The sequence below is a fragment of the Alosa pseudoharengus genome, unplaced genomic scaffold (assembly GCF_046254945.1).
Source record: "Alosa pseudoharengus isolate Yale_2024_CS ecotype anadromous, Long Island Sound unplaced genomic scaffold, YU_APseudo_1.1 YU_APseudo_1.1_scf_19, whole genome shotgun sequence".
NCBI classification, from domain to species: Eukaryota; Metazoa; Chordata; class Actinopteri; order Clupeiformes; family Clupeidae; genus Alosa; species Alosa pseudoharengus.
In genome coordinates, this window is record NW_027468657.1 from 21,320,998 (window position 1) to 21,341,773 (window position 20,776).

At 40.7% G+C, this 20,776-nt stretch overlaps 1 protein-coding gene and 1 pseudogene across 1 annotated transcript in view; both read left to right on the top strand.

Annotated features, from left to right (window-relative positions):
• The window catches only part of LOC143133136 (proteinase-activated receptor 4), a 32,148-nt gene extending 29,708 nt beyond the window's left edge, over positions 1-2,440 (top strand). Inside the window, exon 2 of the mRNA XM_076292907.1 lies at positions 404-2,440. Within this exon, the coding sequence (XP_076149022.1) occupies positions 404-1,476 (1,073 nt within the window). The 3' untranslated portion in view covers positions 1,477-2,440. The remainder of the gene's footprint in view (positions 1-403) is intronic.
• Positions 2,441-18,465: 16,025 nt separating this feature from the next.
• Positions 18,466-20,651, top strand: LOC143133138 (myeloid protein 1-like; annotated as a pseudogene).
• The last annotated feature ends 125 nt before the right edge of the window (positions 20,652-20,776 follow it).

The window sequence follows — 20,776 nt, forward strand, 5'->3', positions numbered from 1 at the left end:
TCAACGGCAGCTCTCTTCAGTCTCCAGTGTCTTCTTGGATCGGGTTCACCAGAGTGCTATTGATAGTGATTCAGAGTGCTAATTTTAGGTTGATTAGATTGCTTGTGGATTTTATTTCCCACGACAATGTTACTGGCATCAAATTCAAAATTAACATATATTTTCCATGAAATAGTCAAATTTGCCATTTTCAATAACATATATCCATTCTGCAGCTAAATATGGGTTTATGAGATTTGTAGATTGTCACATTCTGTTTTTGTTTGCATTTTACACACTGTCCCAACTTTTTCTGTGTTGGGGTAGTATGGTCCAAGAGACGTAATTTTCATACATTTCATTTCTGTGAAAATGTCAATAAGCACTGACTTGACTTTATTTATGTTTCTCTTCTTATCACCAGTTGCGCGCGCCCTTTTGCCTACCACAAACCAGAATAACTGTGAAACGAGCATAGGGCAAAAAGAGCAGTTCCAGTCCAAAGTCACAACATTGCTGATTCCCCTCCTCTACCTCGTGGCCTTCCTGGTGGGCCTCCCTGCCAACCTGGTGGCCCTGTGGGTTTTGCTCTTCCGCACCAAGAAGCAGCCATCCACCACCCTGCTCATCAACCTGACCATCTGCGACCTGCTGCTGCTGGTCGTGCTGCCCTTCCGCATCGCCTACCACTTCCAGAGCAACGACTGGACGTTGGGCGAGCCCCTGTGCCGCCTGGTGATGGCGCTCTTCTACGGCAACATGTACGGCTCGGTGCTGTTCCTTGCGCTGATCGCCTTCGACCGCTACCTGGCGCTGGTGCACCCGATCGGCGGGCGGGCACTGCGCACCTACCGCTACTCCGTGTACATGAGCATGGCGGCGTGGACGGTGGTGTTGGTGGCCATGGTGCCCCTGCTGACCACGCCCCAGACCTTCGTTCTAGACGACCCCAAAATCACCACGTGCCATGACGTTCTGCCCGGTGAAATACAGTCCAGCTTCCTTGTACCGTACTTCGCCGGCCTGTTTGCCATCTGCTTCCTGCTGCCGCTGCTGGTGGTGCTCTTCTGCTACGGGTCCATCCTGCGCGCGCTGGTCACGGCCGGACGGCGCTATGGCCACGCTGTGCGCGTCACCGCGCTGGTGCTGATCGTGTTCCTCGTCTGCCTGTTGCCCAGCAACGTGCTGCTGCTCTCGCACAACTCCTACCTGTGGGAGAAGGAGAGTGACAAGCTCTACATACCCTACATGGTGACGCTGGCACTCAGCACCTTTAACAGCTGCCTCGACCCCTTCATCTTCTACTACGTGTCCGAAGACTTCCGGGAGAAGGCGCGGCAGGTGCTTTTCTGCACGGACCTCATGAAGGTGCCAACGTCCAGCCAGCTGAATACGCGCTCGTCCTCCTCCTCCCGGTCCAAGGTGACCCTGCTGTCCACTTCGGGCCGGGTATCAGTGACTCCCAAGGCCCCCTGCCTGCACGGAGCTGCAGCCTGATGGCATGGGGTTGTGGGAAGGGCAGTGTGATGCTGCTGGGATACTGCGGTAAGAGCAAGTGCCTCCCCAGTGCACCCCAGAGACTGTACTCTCCAGATGGCGTGTACTGGAGACACTGGCTGCCTAGAAACAATTTGTGGCTGATTTTCCATCTGTTTGTGTTAAATGCATTTCTGTCATTTCCGATGCTAACGGCTTTCATACAGGGAACCAGGAGTGATAGAAGCAAATAATCTCTATTTCATTTCTTTCAGCATAGTGTTAAGAAAAGTCATCATTAGTATCGCTATGCCATAGCCTTATGATCTTTTCTATTCTTTGTTTTATGCAGAGAATATTCTATTGTCATCAAAGGCCCATATTGGTATTGTAAAGACCATATAAAACATTAAGTCAATAAGGTGGCTTATATTTGCATGTTTACAGAACATACAGTACACAGAAAACATTTCTGTAAAATGTTAACATTATTGCTGTCAAAAAACGTTGCAATCTGCTTTGTTTTGTTCTGACAGTCCTGGATGCTTTGTGAAGAAGTCTAGAGTGCTAGCCATTCCTTTTTTGTGCTGGAAAACAGTGTTAAATTCCATAAACACAACACTTGTTTTAGTCAGAGTTGGAGTGTGCTTGAGGATCACAGTGGAAGTATTATTTTACTCTTTGAAAAAAGGACATAGTACATGATATATTTAATATTCATTTGCCTTGGTTTTTATAATGTGTAATGCCGCCATTTCATTTAAAGTAATGAAAACACTGTCATGTTTCTCAGCACATATTAATATCTATTTGTGGAAGTACCCCAACAGTTTGACAAACTTGGATGGCTTGATAGTAGTACAGGTTTGCTGAACCCTCTTCTTTCTGTCAAAACCATTCCAATGGAAGTGTGCATTATCTGGACTGGCTTTAAATAACAGTAGCATTTAAAGAGGTTGTCATGTCACTGTTTGCATTAACATAATTAAAAGACAATAATGAACCAAACATTTTGTTGTTGTTTTTCATCTTTATTTATTCAGGGAGGGTCAGTTGAGAGCAAGCTCTCTTTTCCAATGACGCCCTGATTACATACACAATATAAAACAACAATATAAACCAACAATCATAGTTCACACATAAAAACAGTTTGCACAACACCGGGAAGAAGAAACCCAAAGAAATCATTCCATTTTTTGGCGGCATAAAATTCAAAAAGCTGTTTTTCCTAATTACGTTAAACATGAAACAGTCAAGGTCAGGACATTTTCTGAACGAGTGTACAAATTGCAAGATCTAACGGAAACCAAACTAGTCAAACTAGTCTGTCTGCCTCTCCACCTTCTCCATGTTTGTGTATTGACTGTCCACTGGCCTACTGTTTTACTGCTACACTGTTTACATGTTATATTAGCACATATGCATAACCTCCCTCCCACAGCCTGGATTGTGGCCGTACTTATACTTAATACTTTATACTTAATACTTGACCAATGGCTGTAACCCTATTACTTCAACCTATTCTTGCACTGATATAGTTTTTTTTATTACTTTGTCTACAGTATTCTCTTATATGTCCATATTTATTATGACCGCCGCTAGCGAAGCGGTCATATAGGGATTGTTTTTTTTTTTTTCCCCGTCATCTATTTCCTGAATTTTTGGTCAACGATACCCGGGACACCGAACCACCGGGACACATGAAATTTGGTGGGTATGTAGCCCCACTAGACTTTTACGGAAACATGTCCCTAGTTTTCCCTAAATAACTACCTGAACCGTGGCACCGAGGATGAAGAAATCTTTATGGTATGTTGGTCTCAAGGGCCCACATCAACCTAGCCCATAATCACTCATTTGTGATTTGCACCCCCCCCCCCCCGGTAAAAAAATGAAAATGCAATATCATTCTGTTTTAATCGCCCCTCTCTTCAGTTAAGATGTTCAGAACTGCACCAAATTTTATGTGTATGATTAACCTGACATTCTCTGGGGGTATGTCAAGTTTCCTAGAATTTCATCCATGGGGGGGTCTAAAGAAATTAAGTTATGTGTACATTTAGTGACTGTACACTCATTGGCCTGTAGATGGTGGTGCACACATATACACAGCACACACACACACAGGCATGCACATACCATCAGTATCGGCAATTAGAACGACCGATACATAATTACAAATTCAGTAGGATTAAAGGAAAACCAAATATTCATCATAATAATTTGGCTGCATTTCCAGTATTGGCGTCACATAGTCATTGTCCACCAGATGGCACATCATTGCAGTGAGAGTATGTAATTCCCATTTCTTCTTGAAGCCGAAATAAATCTGAGAATGTTTATCGGACATGCTTGGATTTTACTGCAGGTAGGCTACGTTAATCTTAAATTATATCAATAGCCTAGGACGTAGGTAAAATAATGTTACCGTTAGAATTGGTTGAGTGATGGAGGCCAATTTGATTATTGATGTATTTGTAGAAAACCATAAATGCGGTTATAGGCTACCAAGCAAATTGATAACAGCACTAATTGTATCTTTCGACTGTCATCTCATTTGCTTGACCATAACCTAGGCTACTAAACAAGTGAGTTAGCCACAACACGTTCGCTACGTGATGGTTTTCTAATGGAACATATTATATATAGGCTACCTGAAAGTTAACCTGTCTATGATGCATCCTAAACACCGGGCTGGGACATTTCTGCTCAAAGTCTCAAAAAGCATCTGAGTCAACGTTCATTCCCAAACACCCATACAGGCTACTTCAATCCTCTATTTTCAAAGGTGATTCAAGTAAGGAAGAGCATGGCTCAAAGTAAAGTAACTAGGACTGAAACTACATAAATTCGTCAAAGTGAATAATTTGTGTCAACTCGCCGCAATGTAGATTTATTAACGCACCCGTGATGATCTACACCTCCATTTAAACCAAATGTTTTAGAACACACATTGAGAGATGTATCCAGGGCAGGGCTGTACCTACACATATTTGTTGCACGTGCTACAAAAATCATTCTTTGCGATGGATGATTTAGTACCAAAGTTACACCTGTCCGATACAGTTTTGCCTATGGCTATACCGTGAGACTGAGGCGCTTTTTGTTTGTTCGAAGTGCGTGTTTAGGGTGTGAGAGGGGAGTCGATGTGCGTTGATTCCAGCTTGGTAGTTGTAGTCTATGCGATTAAAAAACATGTGTGTGTGAAGTATCCAAACAATGATAACGCTTTCATTATGGCTGCTTTAGCCACAGACCTGGAGCTACTGTAGGCCTACTGTTGGGTTCCATTTAGAAGTGTCCACTTCATTCGCGCTTTCCATGATTCACACAGCTGCGTGAAATGTATTAAGTACTGATATGCAAAACTATTAACTTTTCGCCAAGAGGTGGCAGCTTAAGTCCGCTTGATACTGTAAGCCATTGGTTCCCAAAGGAGTTTTTATTTGGGTCGCCAGCATAGCCTAGTGACAATTTATGTTGTGTAATAGGCCTAGCATAGGGCTTACCTTATATAGCTTATAGTTTGTTAACAGTCACAGTTTTGTCATAACTCCCTCTATGCATTTTTGCATTTAGAATAGCTCTGAAACCGGGGGGCGAACATGTCGCAGGGGGGGCGCCAGTGCATGGATATCTCAATCGCAAAATTAAACAATATTTCTATCGGGCGCCCATGGACTAGGCTGGGTGAACTCAGCCTGATCTGCGATTCATTTTCGATTTCTTAAAAGATTGAGCTAGCGAAAGCCAGACTAACCATGGACCTCATAGTTGCAAAATGCAAGGGAACATGAATCAGCATATTATTTGCACAAACAATAACGGACAGTAGCTCTTCAACTTGGCCCGTTAAAATGTGTATGAACAGTCTAGCAACGCATTTCATGAAGGCCCTTTTGGACATGTCAGTTATTTGCACCATGGGCGGATTATGAACTTTCGGGCCCCTGGGCCCAGATGTATTAAGGGCCCCCCACGTATTGTCGTATATAAATATTTAATTTGTTTGATGTGGTTTCCTGTATTCTGGTGCATTTTGGGGATGGCCAATACTAAATTCAATCAGATTCATAGTCTACATCCTGATTTGTTGATATTGAGGCAATGATTCCATGCAAAGGCTTGGGCTTCAGGGCCCCCTGACCCCTTGGGCCCCTGGGCCTGGGCCCGGTAGGCCTGTGCAGTAATCCACCCCTGATTTGCACCACTGGGTAAAACGGCATTTAGTTTTAGACTACTGGTATTCTACTGGCTGAATATCATATGAACTAGATGACTAAACTTATGCATATGTAGAAGAAGAAACATTCACAAAAATCCATGACATTCTTCTTGATAGCTGTTGAAAACTGCATGGAACTGACAAGGATTGTTTTGTTTAATAATAAATAAATGAATACATTATGCTGCTACCTTCTGCTTTTCCCACATACAATGTAGCCTACAGGTGTACCTGTCATCAGTCCAGTTGCAATGGATGGACTGTGATGAACTGCCCTACTTGTAATTGTTTAGAGATTTTAAAGGTTTTATAACAATGCTACAAATTTTTGGCAAGTGTTACATATCTACCTTTGCAGCGCCAGTAGGCTACTTTGTGTGCGGCCCGCAAACACACATTCCAAACAAGCATAAGTTTCAAGAGTGGGGGATGGAGTAGAAGATATTTGATTTAGTTTTATTTAGTATATTTAGTATTTTAGTATTTTTTATCTTCTATTGTCTTTATTGTTTTTTGTATATTTATACTTATATTACTTTTTCTGCTATCTATCTATCTATCTATCTATCTATCTTTCTATCTATCTATCTACAGTATCTATCTACAGTATCTATCTATCTATCTATCTAAATAATGAGGTAACATACCAAGTAATGCTTTATAAATAAAAAATCATGCAATGTTGCTCTCTTCTTGCAGGTAGTGAAGGTCATCCAACCTTTTCATATAAAACACAGTGATGAGTTCTAAACCCATCATAAAACGAAGTGCAGAATGATATATTGCATTAAAGGGGTTTCAGTGTGGAAGAGGATGCATGTAGATAACAACACCATAATATGTTGTTTCCTTTTGCCTTTACCAAGTTTGTGCCTTCGTGTTGAAGTTCTGGTCTCTGAGAAGTCTGAGGATGTTCCACAACTTGTTGACCGATCGCATCTCAATTTGTAGGAAAAAGCTCAAATTCCGGTAGTTGGTAGTTGAATAAGTCCCTGCATGCTCAGAACTCCATGGCTTGATTTAAGAGTGCCTATTTGCCTCAATATCTTTGTTTTCCATTACTGTCCGGCCTTACATTCAAGCACTGCTGATCTGTGCCCCCCTATGGAACAGAAGTTCAGCTAATGTTCACTATTGTCAAGAGCGAAAACAAACAAGAACGGAAAAAGAAGGCAGATACAGTTAGTCAACAAAGGGTATCCTAACAGGCTAATTTCCACACTACACCATATGAGAGATAGATAGATAAGGCCAGAGGCACACACACACACACACACACACACACACACACACACACACACACACCAGGTTATGCCATACATAATTCTGATTTGAGTCAAAATACTGCATTTCGTTGTCTCTGTAAATTACAATAAAGTTGAATCTAATCTAAAAAATTACCCTGGAAAAATGAAAGCCTTCACAGTATGATACTGCCAAAAATATCCTCAAAACAAACCAGTTAGCATGTTATTATGCTTTCACCAGTGCCAACTGCTGTTGATGGTGTTTGCAAGGTTTTTATTAAGCTTGCTACTTTTATACTAACTGTAAACTTTGGACTAAAACTTGTGGCCAGTAATAAACCAAGAACAAAGCTGAATCACAGGATCAGTGAATACATAAAAGCTGATGAAACAAATGAGAAGAAATGAACTAAAGTTTAGTCACTAAACACTGCTGGCTGTCCAGAGCAGAAAAAAAGCACCCTCAGAGACAGAGTTTAATCAAGTGTCAGCATGCAACTAATACAACGCCTTTTCAACTCCATGTGTGGAGAGATAAGGAACACAATGACACAGCGGTCTCAAGTGGGGTTGGAGGGAACAAGGTTGAGTGACACCCCTGGCATGACTAGATGTCAGTTGAGTAAGCCTAAGCCAGTAATATCTCCCGCCTTCGCTTCTTGGTAAGTGATTCATTTCAAATGTATTTGAGTATTTTGACATCACAGAAAATTCAGTACAAGTGGAAACATAGAAATGGATATATGTTCTGGTAATGGGGTGAGTTTGTTTTCCCACAATTAGTTTATTGCTAATAGAAATTATCAGGGACAGTTCTAGGTGGGCAACATAGCAAAGCTGTCAACATGCATCACATGCATTGACGATGTCAGAGACTTGTCACCACCTTGTACAGCTTGAGTTCAGTTGTGACTTTTTGAGTGCATCTGTAAAACAGTATCAGCATAGTTGATCTGTTGACTGTTTGCAGGTTATGTCATGTCTCGTAGGCAGATGCACAACTGTTTGGCTTAGCCCACCCTGGCCCCTGCCTAGAGCCGGCCCTTGAAATTAAATATCTTTTTTGCGGAGAGGAGCTGATCCACAATGGAGGAAACAAATGGTTTCAACCCCACCACATAGTATATGAACAATCAAATATTCTAGCCAAAGACTGTGTCATTTCAACTAATGGCCTGCCATTTTATTATTAATCACATATCTAGTCCTCTGTTCCTACTCCAGTTCCATTTTCTGCTGAATTCCTGTAAGTGTTTGGGGCTGAGTGTATTTGTGGTGGGATTGGTGGAAATGTTTCATTAGTGCAACAGTGGTGGGCCTAGCATGTCATGTTGGGGCATGTCATTATCATCGTTACTAATTGGCACTTTATGCTATTAGCTGAGGCCAAATCGCTTTTGCGGCATATTTCCTTCCTTCCATTAAAACATTCACTGATTCACTAGGGTTCAGCTCCACATAAATGTATTTATTGATCAGTAAAACAATATACACTCCAGCAAAGCTTTTCTAGATTCAGCTTCCGAACTAGATTCTTGACTTAGCACTGGACATAAGACCACACAACCGTTGGCCGAAGTGATGTCCAATCAAAGCTTATGTTGTTACCTTATTGAATTGATATGGCCAATCACGTTATTTGTTGAACTCTCTGGAGTGTTCAAAAAGATTTAGGTTGATCGCATGTCTGATTATTTAAGTTGAGCTACGTGTCTTATTTAAAATTTGAAACTTTATCTTGGCATTTGCTTAGTCTAATATTAGGGTAACCTGACATCTGGTGGATATTAGCATGCATTACAAGAGTGAACTGCTAAGCAGTGTGCTCACATGATAGATAGATAGATAGATAGATAGATAGATAGATAGGTAGATAGAAAGATAGAAAGATAGATAGATAGATAGATAGATAGATAGATAGATATACTTTATTGATCCCTAGGGGAAATTCAAAGAAAATTAAACTGCTCTCATGCTCTGCAACTTTAACTGCTCTCATAATTTGGCACATCAATGCTGTAAGATGGTACAGTACTTCCTGTTAGTTCAGCATTGTAAACATGTAATATTCACAGCATGAGAGCAGTTAAAGTTGCAGACCACAGCTATAAGACAATAATGTGAAAAATCACACTCCCAAACTTTTTGTCATGCTTATTTTACTTTATTGGGCAAAATGAGCATGAGTAAAAGCTTGGGAGTGCGGTTTCCTTTAAATTCGCACCCGAAGTCATTATGTTTTTGGGAGATGAGCGCATCTGCTTCACCAGATGCTTATAAAATGCCTCTTTCACATACCCTGGTAACACCCACATGAAGTTTTGGCATATTTGGGATTTGCTCTGCAGGTCCGTCTGACCAAGAGGCCATTGAAGCCCATTTCCAATGTCCCTAAAACACGGGTACGCAAATACAATCGCTTATTCGGCATGGACGTGTATTTCTTTGGAATTGCATTTAAAGCCTTTGTTTACAAGACTGCTATACTTCTGAAACAATTTGGAGTTTAATGCACCAATTTAAGTTTAATTTCACTGCTAGTTATGTCCCTGCTGAACGTCGTAAGTCAATTAACCTTTTCCAGACCCACTTTCAATTGAGAAGGCGCTGATGTCAATGATGCTATCTTTCTCATACTGTGAATAGTACATGTTTACAATGCTGAACTAACAGGAAGTACCATCTTGCAGCATTGATGTGCCAAATTATTTAGTCTAGTTATTTTCACTGTGTTAATTATGAAAAGCTTATCTGAATACCTCACCAGTCACCACACACGGGTCTGAGAATGATGCCTTTCTTATTCATGATTTAAATCTTATTCAAGATTTCTAACATTCCAAACTTATGCCATAGGTGCGTAACAGTACGGTGCTCTTCCGCGGCTTCTTCTCTATCTGCCGATTACCATGGACCCTCCTGATTCAACAAAAGTTGAGAATGATGGTAGGAAAGCCCTTTTCATGGCACCCTGTGACCCTCTGGGCTGTGAGTACAGTACAGTGTCCCTGAGTCATACAGCTACACACATCATTTAGAAGACTAACCAGATTGCAATCTGATAATTGGGGAACAGAACCTAACAGGAGCATATAGGACCTAATAGCTTAATCCATGCTCATTTCAAGAGTTCCTTGTAGTGAGGATAGTTGTTTATGCTCTGCTCCCTCATCTAATTGTATGTCACTGGGAGTCTTAAATGCTCCAGTAATTCAAATCTGCACATATTTTCCATTTTCATCCACAGAGATCCCCACCGTGGTGATTGTCAGCAGCATAGTTACTCTGCTGGCGCTGGTAACCACAACTATTTGGTTGTGCAGGCAGCTGTTCGCAGCCTATGGAAGGGCCTGGCGAACTGAGAAGAATGAGAATGAGACTATCCAGCCTGTGTCAGACAGGCCTTCTAAAAGCATGGTAAACACACAAGAATTAAAATACTACAGTGTGAGCCACTACACAGATATACATCTTATTGTCTTGTTCAACACATCAAGTAAAGCAGGAGGGAGGTCACATTTTGGCGCGTGCTTTCTTCAGTGTGCTTGTTCAAACACATACACATACACACACACACACACACACGCATGCACATACGCAAGCACACACCTACAGTACAGGTTGCATAGAGGAGGAAGTTCCAGTTACCAGAGGAGGAAGTTCCAGTTTCAGCCAAACTGTCTTGTCCTAACATGCCCGAGAGACGATACTAGTTCTGAAAAAACAAACAGTCCAGAGGGGGACAAAGGATCCATCCCTCAATATTTTCCACTGTCATTCAATCTTTAAAATATCAGAACATTGTAGCCACATTTGGTCTGGAACTTAATGATAATGGGAACCAGCTGCATTATTCATAACCTGAACACTTACGTGCAGACACGCACACACACACACACACACACACACACACACACACACACACACACACACACACTTAAATGCTTTTGTCAGATGTGTTATGATGGAACATAGACACACACACACACACACACCACACACACATTTGATTTGTCGGATGTGTTATGATGAACATACAACCCCAAATCAGAAAAATCTATCAAACTCTATATTTATTTGCAAAAAGGACACAGGCATATCAAATATTGAAAATGCCATTGAAAATATATGTCAATTTTGAATTTGATACCAGCAACATGTTCCAAAAAAAGTTGGGATGGGGTCAACAAAATGCTGGAAAAGTTGTGCAATGAAATGTGCAAAGAAAATGTGCAAAGAAAATTAAAGGAGAAATGTTGCACAACTAAATAAGGGTATCTGGCAACACAATTAGGGGCCCTATCATGACATTCTAAAGTGCATCGTCACTCGTCAAAAGTCTATTCAAATTTAGTAGGATGTCCAGTTCACATTGGGGGGGGGGGGGGGTTTCCTTCTCAAAAGTGGAGCGCATGGCGTAACAAGGTGTTCCTAGGTCTTTTAATCAGTCATATGGGTGTGTTTGGGGCGTAACATCATTTTAAACCAATGAGAATGACATCTGTCATTCCCTTTAACGGCGCAACGCGCGATATGTCAAATAAATGCATCGGTATTTTGGCATTCAACAGCGCATTTGAAGGAGGCTGATTGCGAGACCGTATGGAATAGTCATTCTTAAACCATGCTTTACTAAAACCTAGCATAGCCTTCACGCATTTGCACTCGTCTATTATTTGAACTCATTGGCAAAGTGAAACTAACTTCACCAAGGAGTCAGTCAACGACAAGACAGTTATATGCAGTTACTTTCACTATTGACTGACAATGGGTTACCATCGAAAACATAGGCTGGAAAAAGCAACACTTACCCTAATGTTGCTCAAATGACTGAATAAAACAACATTTATCCTGCAGAGGAGTTTCTTATATCTCGTGACAGTGCGTCTTCAGCTGTGCTCCATACGTGTCTCTCGCCTCTGCCCTAATCACTTTTAACCGTCATTACCAATTTGCAAATGATGGTGAATAACTACTCATCATGAGATGTACAGTATTTCGTAATATCTTTATTCTAATTATGTTTACCATTGTAATCGTGCAATTTGTAATGCTTTGCATGGACGTGCGCTGGTGTGCGTTCATGAATGATAGAAGGATGGTGCGTGCACCTGCCAATATGACTGTTGACATGCGCTCTTAAAATAGCATATGAACAACTCGCCATTGACTTCTGACCAGGTTTAGGTGGTGTATGATAGCGATTTTTAGACAACGCGCCAGGTCGCTCCCTAGGTTGTTAATTGCCACACCCCTGGGCGCAATGCTTAAAAAATAAAGGTGCAAAATAACGAATTCAACTTCGCGCCGGTGAATAACGAACTTTACGCCATGCGCTGGTGACCCAAAATACAGCCCTAGGTATGATAAAGAGCATCCCAGAGAGGGTCTCTTAGAAGTAAAAATGTAGGGGTGTTCATCACTCAGTGTAAACTTGTGTGCACAAATGATGAAACAATTCCATTTTTAATGCTTCTTAACATGAAATTGTGAAGTATTTGGGGAGTTCATCATCTACATGACATAATATAATTAAAACATTTAGAGAATCCAGAGGAAACAAGGGATAGAGCTGAAAAACAATATTGGATGGCTGTGTGCTTTTGGACCTCAGATGGCACTGCATCAAAACCAGACCTGTTTCTGCAAAGAAAATCATAAAATGGGCTCAGGAAAACCTCTAATAACTATTGTCTATGTGCACAGTTTGATACTCAATTCAAAAACTTTAAACCATGCAACAGCCAAAATTGTATTGAGACATGATACAGAAAATAGCAATGTTTTATCTAGGCCTGAGCTTGTTTAAAATGGACTGAGATAATGTGGAAAAAGGTTGTGTGGTTAGACCAATGAGAATTTGCCATTGCCATTTGCTTAAAGAAGAGAGGGCCTATCCAAGTATCCAACCAATCCAACTTGTTTTAGTGCTCAGTTCGAAACCCAATATCTATGACAGTGTGGAGGAGCATTAGTGCCTGCAGCATGGGCATCTTACACATCTGGCAAAGCACAATCAATTCTGAATGATGTACACAGATTTTAAGCAACATATACTACCACCCAGGAAATGTCTTTTCCAGGGAAGACCTTGAATATTTCAGGAAAACAATGGCAAAATGAATTCTGCACACATTTAACCAGTATTTCGCCATAGAGGAAGAGTCCAGGTGCTAAAATGGCCTGTCTGCACTCCAGAGCTGTCAAATTAGGTGCATCATGGAATGGAAAGCATGACTAAGAATACCCCATACTGTTGAGCAACTGAAATTCTATCTTATCGGGCTGTTGGGACGGTCCGTGTAACGCTTTGCAGTGCTTTGTTCTATTTGCTCCATCCATCTGATCCAAATAAAAAATGTGTTCAATAATCCAATTTTCAATTTTTTTAACTGGTCAGCAAATAGATAATTGCTGCTATTTTCTAAATGTGTCATTAGTCACGCAAGATAAAGAAAAAAACAGAAACTGGATTGGAAACAAAAGTAAAATTCAGTTAATATTGGATTTTTGCCTTTTTTTTTACCGTTTTTGTTGGGGTGAACCACAAGCGTAGGGGGGTGACCTGATACATATTGGCGCGCGGTGTTGATGATCACATTTTATCAGCGGATGTAGAGATGGAGGGCTATCAAACACAGTTCAGCTTGCATCAAGGTGCCAAGCGATTGATAATGTCAGCTCGAGATCAGAACCTCAGATGCAGAGGGAGACATTGCTGCATCCTGACAGTACGTGTGTAAATGTTCATGTTCTCGGAGGCTTTGGAGACCTAGCCTACATGATCCAATGGACTTGAGCCGTAGTAGCCTATATAGACTGACGTCGATGGCAAAGCATTCTGCTTTGGGGAATTATTTGCTATGGTATGGCATGGCCATGGTATTCAAATATACTGTAGATATGTTCAACATAGGCTGAAAGTTCTGTTTAACGTGCCATCTCCCAAAAATCGGCGAAGTTTTAGTTATTAATCTCTGTAATGAGTCAAACGCACAACTTCAGGCGGCGCTCTCTTCCACCATCTAGCCTGGCCCAGCTAGATGGTGTTCTCCCCCCGGTGCTCGTGGTTCAGTGCAACCAAAAGCTCAAAAAAGGAAAATTAGACAATTGACGCATCATTTAAATGTTTAACTTCTGAACAGAAAACTGTAACTGTGCTCAATTGAAAATCAAAATATGCAACAATAACCCATTTACTGTGCCGTCCTAAAGAATGGATAACGGATTTTTAGACCTATTTATATATTTTTTCATGTGAATTCTGCAAATAGAACATAGCACTGCAAAGCGTTACACGGACCTTGGGACAACATTTTATTCTCTAAACTCTAGCAACTGGTCTCCTCAATTCCTAAACATTTACAGAATTTTGATAAATGAAGAGGTGAAGCAGCACAGTGCTAAACATTCCCTGTCCCAACTTTTTTTTGAAACATGTTGCTGGCATCACATTTAAAATGAACATATTTTCCATGAAATAGTCCAAATTTTCATTTTCAACGTTTGATATGTTGACTATGTTCTTTTTGCTGCTAAATATGGGTTTATGAGACTAAATATAACTGTTCTCCCACATCTTTATGATTTGGGGTTGTAGACAAACACAAACACACACAGAGACACACAAACTGCAGTATTGAAACTGGAAGTAAATTGATGCATGTTTGTCTAACAGCCCGTAAAGGAGGAAGAACCCCAACCAGAGGGAGACGTGACAGAGGATGTCCTAGATGGAGAAACTGACAGTTGAAAAAGTTGTGTAGTTGTCAGTTAAGATCACCATCTGTTCTAATCATTTACAGACTTTTAGATTTCCACGCCCCCAGAACTAAAGAATGTCATGTTTGTTTTTCAGTTCCCTTATATGAAATATGGCACTGGTTATGTTTTTTTTCACTGAAATGTTCAGAAATAATTCTGCTGTAACAAAATGAAATAAAAGATTTAATTTTATCATAGCTTCTTGATTTCACATTACACACTTGAGTTTGGAGCAGTCCTTGATGGTGACACATTTATCCGCGTACAGTGTTCTGTCTTTGGGTTGGGGGATTGCACCCTGTGCATAAAAAAGGGGGGTTATTCTCTGAATCCGCTGTCTTGAATGGTTTATTACTTTTGATGCATTGTGCTTCAATAAAGTGTATTCTCTTTATGGGTTAAACAAGGGGTTCTGACGGCTCTGACAAGACTATAGTATGTCCTTCAACTGTAAATTCAGTTAAGGCATTTCATTTTTTGCCTTTACAAAACATGCTTTTGCTATTTCTGCTGGGAGAAACCCTAGTTATTAGAGAGGGCCAGCTCCTCGGAAAACTGTGAAATAATGATCTTCCACCCCTCATTTTTGTCCCTGTTTGACTCAGGTAATGTTTATTGTTTGTACATACATTTTGCATTGCATATAAAAAAATTATAAATGCACAGCAACATACCACTTTGAATGATGTTTTTATTCTTCATCATGATTTTAGGTCCTTTTAACACTACTTGTTCCATAGCTATTACTACTATTTTCCTCTTCCAAAAATGAAAAACTATACTACATAAGACTACTAGACAACATAAACAGAACACAGAAAAGATGCCTTCTATTTGTTTATAAAATAACACACAGGCTACCCATAAATCTTCATGCAATCATGTGATCACTGTGGGAACATGTGCACCATTTAGTTATCCTGTGCCAAAACACGTTACCTGCGATAACTATAAAATGTGAAATAATTGGGGATTCGACTTGATGTAGCCGCCTGCAGCCACCTTAAGCTGACTGCATAACGTGATTATTTCTGAGATTCAGCTACGTTTTCAACACAGAATTGTGCATATGTCATACAGTCAACTACAGGCCGCTGCAGGCAGCTACATCAAGTTGAATCCCCCTAATGGATCGTTTGGTCATTTCTCAGAACAAAAGCTCCACGTCAGACCCCTGATGTCGGTTCAGGTGATCCACCTTCAGAGGATGCCAACCAGGGGGTTAGGATTTAAAGGGTTAGCTTCAGCCACTTAGCATGGCATTTGGCCGCCGACATTTTTGAAAACATGGCGTTACATGGTTGTAACTTCCGGCACCAGTTTGCACATGCTGACTGGTAGATGACAGCTCATGCACGAGCCTATTGCATACAACCTGTCCAAATAGCATTTAGGGATCATTATTTGTGTAGCCTAAAGTGACTCAATATTGATTCGCATTGTTTATTATCACATATGAACATCACATTAAATAACCTAGGACTTCAGAGACAGGACAAACTTCTACCACCATTCCCAAAATGTTATCCCAACCAATTAAATAAAGTTGCGCTTATAACGAGGTGAGGCGTGTTCACGAACAACTTCTTCAACTACTTTTCCTCTGAGGGAATGTCCAATCTTCATCAACGACATACCGTTGTACCTTACGTTGTCTCTGTCTGTAACGTGGACTCTAATAGGCTAATTCTACCTGGTGCCGGAAACGAACACCCATTTTTGTAAAGATGGCTGCGGTCAATTTCAAACTTTTTTGGCTGAAGTAGCTAGCCTAGCATGGGCCATTGAAATGAATGGGGGCGGGACTTAGTCACTCTCTCCATATAATACCTCCATGATGCCAACTAACCTGACAATAGCCAGATGAATGTCGTTCCGCTTAGCTCCGCTTAGCTTCACTCACATCCATCTGGGACCTCTTCCATTGAGAGTGATTTCTGCAACCGACTTTATGGTTCAGCCAATCAGGACGCAGGGCGGGAGTTTCATAGATGTGACATAGCGTAGAAGCGACTGTGAGACTGTTATCAGCGTCACGGGTTGGCTTCGATGTGAGTGGTTGAAGTAGCACGTCAATAGATGACGGACAAGTGACTTATTCAATCATATGCAAGCATTTTTTGATTAGGCCCAGCCTTCTGAAGCAACACTTCAATGGATCGGTTCCAGATGGATGAGTGGAGCTAGGCGGAGCGAAATTCATCTGGCTATTGTCAGGTTAGATGCCAACACCCCTTCCATGAATAGCCATAAGCACAAACGAGAGAAAAAACACGTAAATATTCAGAGAATAATCTCCAGTTTGGCTTCACCTAAAAGAACGATGGTGTTGAATTACCGGTGTGTGTGGTTTGCTCTGCCGTGCTATCAAACGAAAGATGAAGTCATCAAAGCTGCAACGACACTTAGAGACAACTCATGCTGACTTGGAAAAAAAAATAAAAACATTGAATATTTCCAGTCCCGTTTAAAACCTTTTGAGGGCCAACAGACCTGTGTGTGTGTGTGACTGACACTTAGTTCCAAATATCAGGTCTAAATTTGGGGCTGGGGCAGAGTGAGGGTCCGAGCTGGGATGAATTACTGAACGGGCCTACCAGGCTCAGGGGACCCTGAAGCTCAAGCCTCTGTTTTCATGAACAAAAACATGTTCTATCATAGTAGCTCAAAATTAATTTGACAAAATTGAAATTACTACTTTGCTTTGCTCTTTGCATTTTTTTTCTTCCTCCTCCACGTCCCCCCACCTCGCATACGCACTTATCCTTGTCCTCTCACATAGTTTCTTCTATCCATTCTCAGACTTTCTCATTACCCCCTCAACAACCCGTTTGCTCTCTGAACTGGCTTATATTGGTTGTGTCACATCACAGTGAAATCAATTTTGAGTGGTTGTGTTTAATCAATGACATGTCTGCTCTATTTGTATTTAATTGTTGACACTTGTGTTTACCAGTATGGATGACATGTGCATTAGAGTGCAGAATGTGTTTTGAGAATCAGAATGTGTTTAGAGTTTTGCTGAAAAGTGTAAGTGAGATCTGCAAATTGTGTTTTACCATGTGAAATGATTTAAGGTATTGACAACAGTGTGAACAATTAGCTACATGAGTTCAGGGAATGATAACTTTGTTCAGATAATGGGGTTTAATGTTTTAGCAATTGAGAAAAACTGTACGATCTGTTTTTTGAACTCTGAACTATAACTTATATTGGTTGTGTCACATCATTTGAAACAAGTGTGATCAATTTTGTTGTGTTTAACGTAAGACATCTGTGCTCTATTTGTGTTTACCTTTTGCCACTTAGTTACCATTATGCATCACAAGTGCATCACAATGCAAAATGTGTTTAATTGCATGAAAAGGTGTTTTGAGTTTTGCAGTCTATGAGATCTGCAAAATGTGTTTTATATGTGAAAACAGTTTAAGGTTTTGTCAAAAGGGGGATCAGTTTAAGAAATGTGTTCAGACAACTGAGAATTAATAGTTTAGTTTTTTAGCAATTGTGAAAAACTGTAATCAGTCCCTCGTCCATTTCCACATTGTTGTCTGAATTGCTGGATAGTTTATGCATTGTAGGTTGTTGGCTTAGGCCTGGTCTACTTGTAGCCTATTAAAGGAGAACTATGCAGGTTTTTAAGCTTAATTTACCTTAACACAACAGTACAAAAGTCACAACTTTCAAAACTAAAACTGTAACAATAAATTGAGTAAACACTGCATTGTGAAACGGGAGAAAGTCAACATTTGTGTGTGTGTGTGTGTGTGTGTGTGTGTTTAAGGTGAGGAAATTATGAGAAAACATTTCGTAAGACCCCTCTTTCTCTCTACAGCCCATGGTATAAAAACCCTCAGATAAACCCTCAGATCAAAACACACACGTTAGTCACACAGCAAAATCTTGGCAGATCACTAGGAACACTGTAAGAATAATGAAGGTGGCCATTGTTTTGGCTGTCCTGGTGTCCACTGGTAAGTCCCCACCTCTTTGCAGATACCAGTGGTTTCAGTTCCTACCAAGAATATGCTTCTTCTTTAAATGTGCAAGATCGTGACACACTAACACACACAAAACACCAGGTATAGAACCAAGATGCAGCCTTTATTAGTCTTAATTACTGCTGTCAGCCTTTTACTGGGCTGGAGGCTGTTATCTTTTTTTTTTTTTAAAGATAACTGTGATGGATGTAAGGGATTTATTTTTTGTAGAAGCATGACAAAGTAGCCACTGTGATCAGTAAACATGTGTTTACTACGATCTTCCAGAAGATACAGTAATATAATCATAGTAAAAAAAAAAGGTCCACACCCTGGCAACACCAGTGGTTAGGGAGTAAACAGAGATTTCAGCAAAATGGGGAACGATCTCAGACAAAGGATCAGAGGAACCTAATTATCATACAGAACAAAATGTGGCCAGGCCTGTTCGCATTACAGCAGCCATGCTTAGTTACATTAAGGCGGTGATCACATTAGCCAGCGGCAAGCGGCAGGTTTCCTATTGTTCTCTATGGTTCGGCAGCGGAACGGTGGCAACGCTGGCGTAATGCTAGCGTTGATCAAGCTGAGCGTTGAACTTGGTTCAACTTTCAAAGTGCAACGCGAGCATATTCAATTGACAAACCGTTCGTGTTGCTTAGGAACGAGACAAAACTTATTATGGTCTGACCGTTGCTTTACATTTGCCGCTTGCCGCTGGCTAATGTGATCCCCGCCTAAGAGTATACAGTATAAATATAGTACATATAGTCTGGAGTAGGCTACATTTCACTGTTCCATGTGCTTTGTCATTGCACTTGACTGGAATAAAGACTAATTGCTGTATCAAGCACAAGAAAAATCCTGTTTTGTTTTTCTTACATGAAAGGCAGTCTAATTTAATTCACTGTCATTTACTCCCTTTAGTGTTCAGCACTGACCAGCTCTTTGGACATCAGGAGGAGCCCAGTCATGGTATAATACTTACTCTCTCTCACACACACACACACACACACACAGAGACACACACACACACACACACACACACACACACATACAATACATACATACACAGCTCTTGTTTTTGCACATGTTTGAGTGGTTTTGTTTGACCAACAGAGCGTTCGCTGGTGAAATTTGGCCCCCTTTGCAGTGGAAACCCAACAAACCGAAAGAGAGGCTGTGATGTAAAATGGGGGTGTGGAAATTATGGTACAACACGGTAAAAGTAAAGAGAGACAAAAGGACAGATAGAGAGAAAGTAGACTGCTTCATTTTTGCCAGCATAGGCATCTTTACTATTAAATATAGTATGAGATGTCCTTATAAATGTAACAACCATTCATTTTGCAAAGTGTGAAGCGATATCTAGCAGACAAAAATAATTGTGAAAGCATACAAAAAAATATCACTGTTATGCGTGATCATTTCTTTTTTTGTATAGAACACATGGGCCACACAAGGGCCTTGATATTCAGTGCAATGATGGGGCTACAGTGTATGCACCGTTCGATGTGAAGCTGAATGGCAAAGCTGCACCCAATGCAGAGGGTGTACCCCGGGATGACCTCCCACACCCACGTCCAGACGTGTGACCGCTCTGACCCCACCAAGTATTTCTAATGCCGATAGAGACAGCATTCTGTAATGTCCACCCTGTCTTGCATTTTGCCTATTATGGCAGTCTCACGCATCATCATAAAACCCCATTTCTGTGACAGATATTACTTATATTGTATGGATGATGAAGTGTAGCGTGACTTTACAATATGAAGATGTGATAATAATTAATAATAAGAATCATAATTTACTATTAAAAGATTTTTAGTCATATAACTGCTTAAATCCAGCTTGCTCTAAAACAAATAAAAATGTGCAAATGCTGCAAGGTAATGATAGACAACCAGTGTGAAACAAGTTAGACTTATAATGTTTAAAAACTTAGAAGCTTAGAATTGAAGTGTGTTTTCTTAATTAAAAGCATAAATTGGTGTGCCGTGGTTAAAGGGACACCAGGCAACGTTTTTGTGTTAATTAATCATCTTCGTAAGTCGGTATATGGTTAAATGACTCATTACGGGGCGAATGAAGGCTCTCTCGCCCGC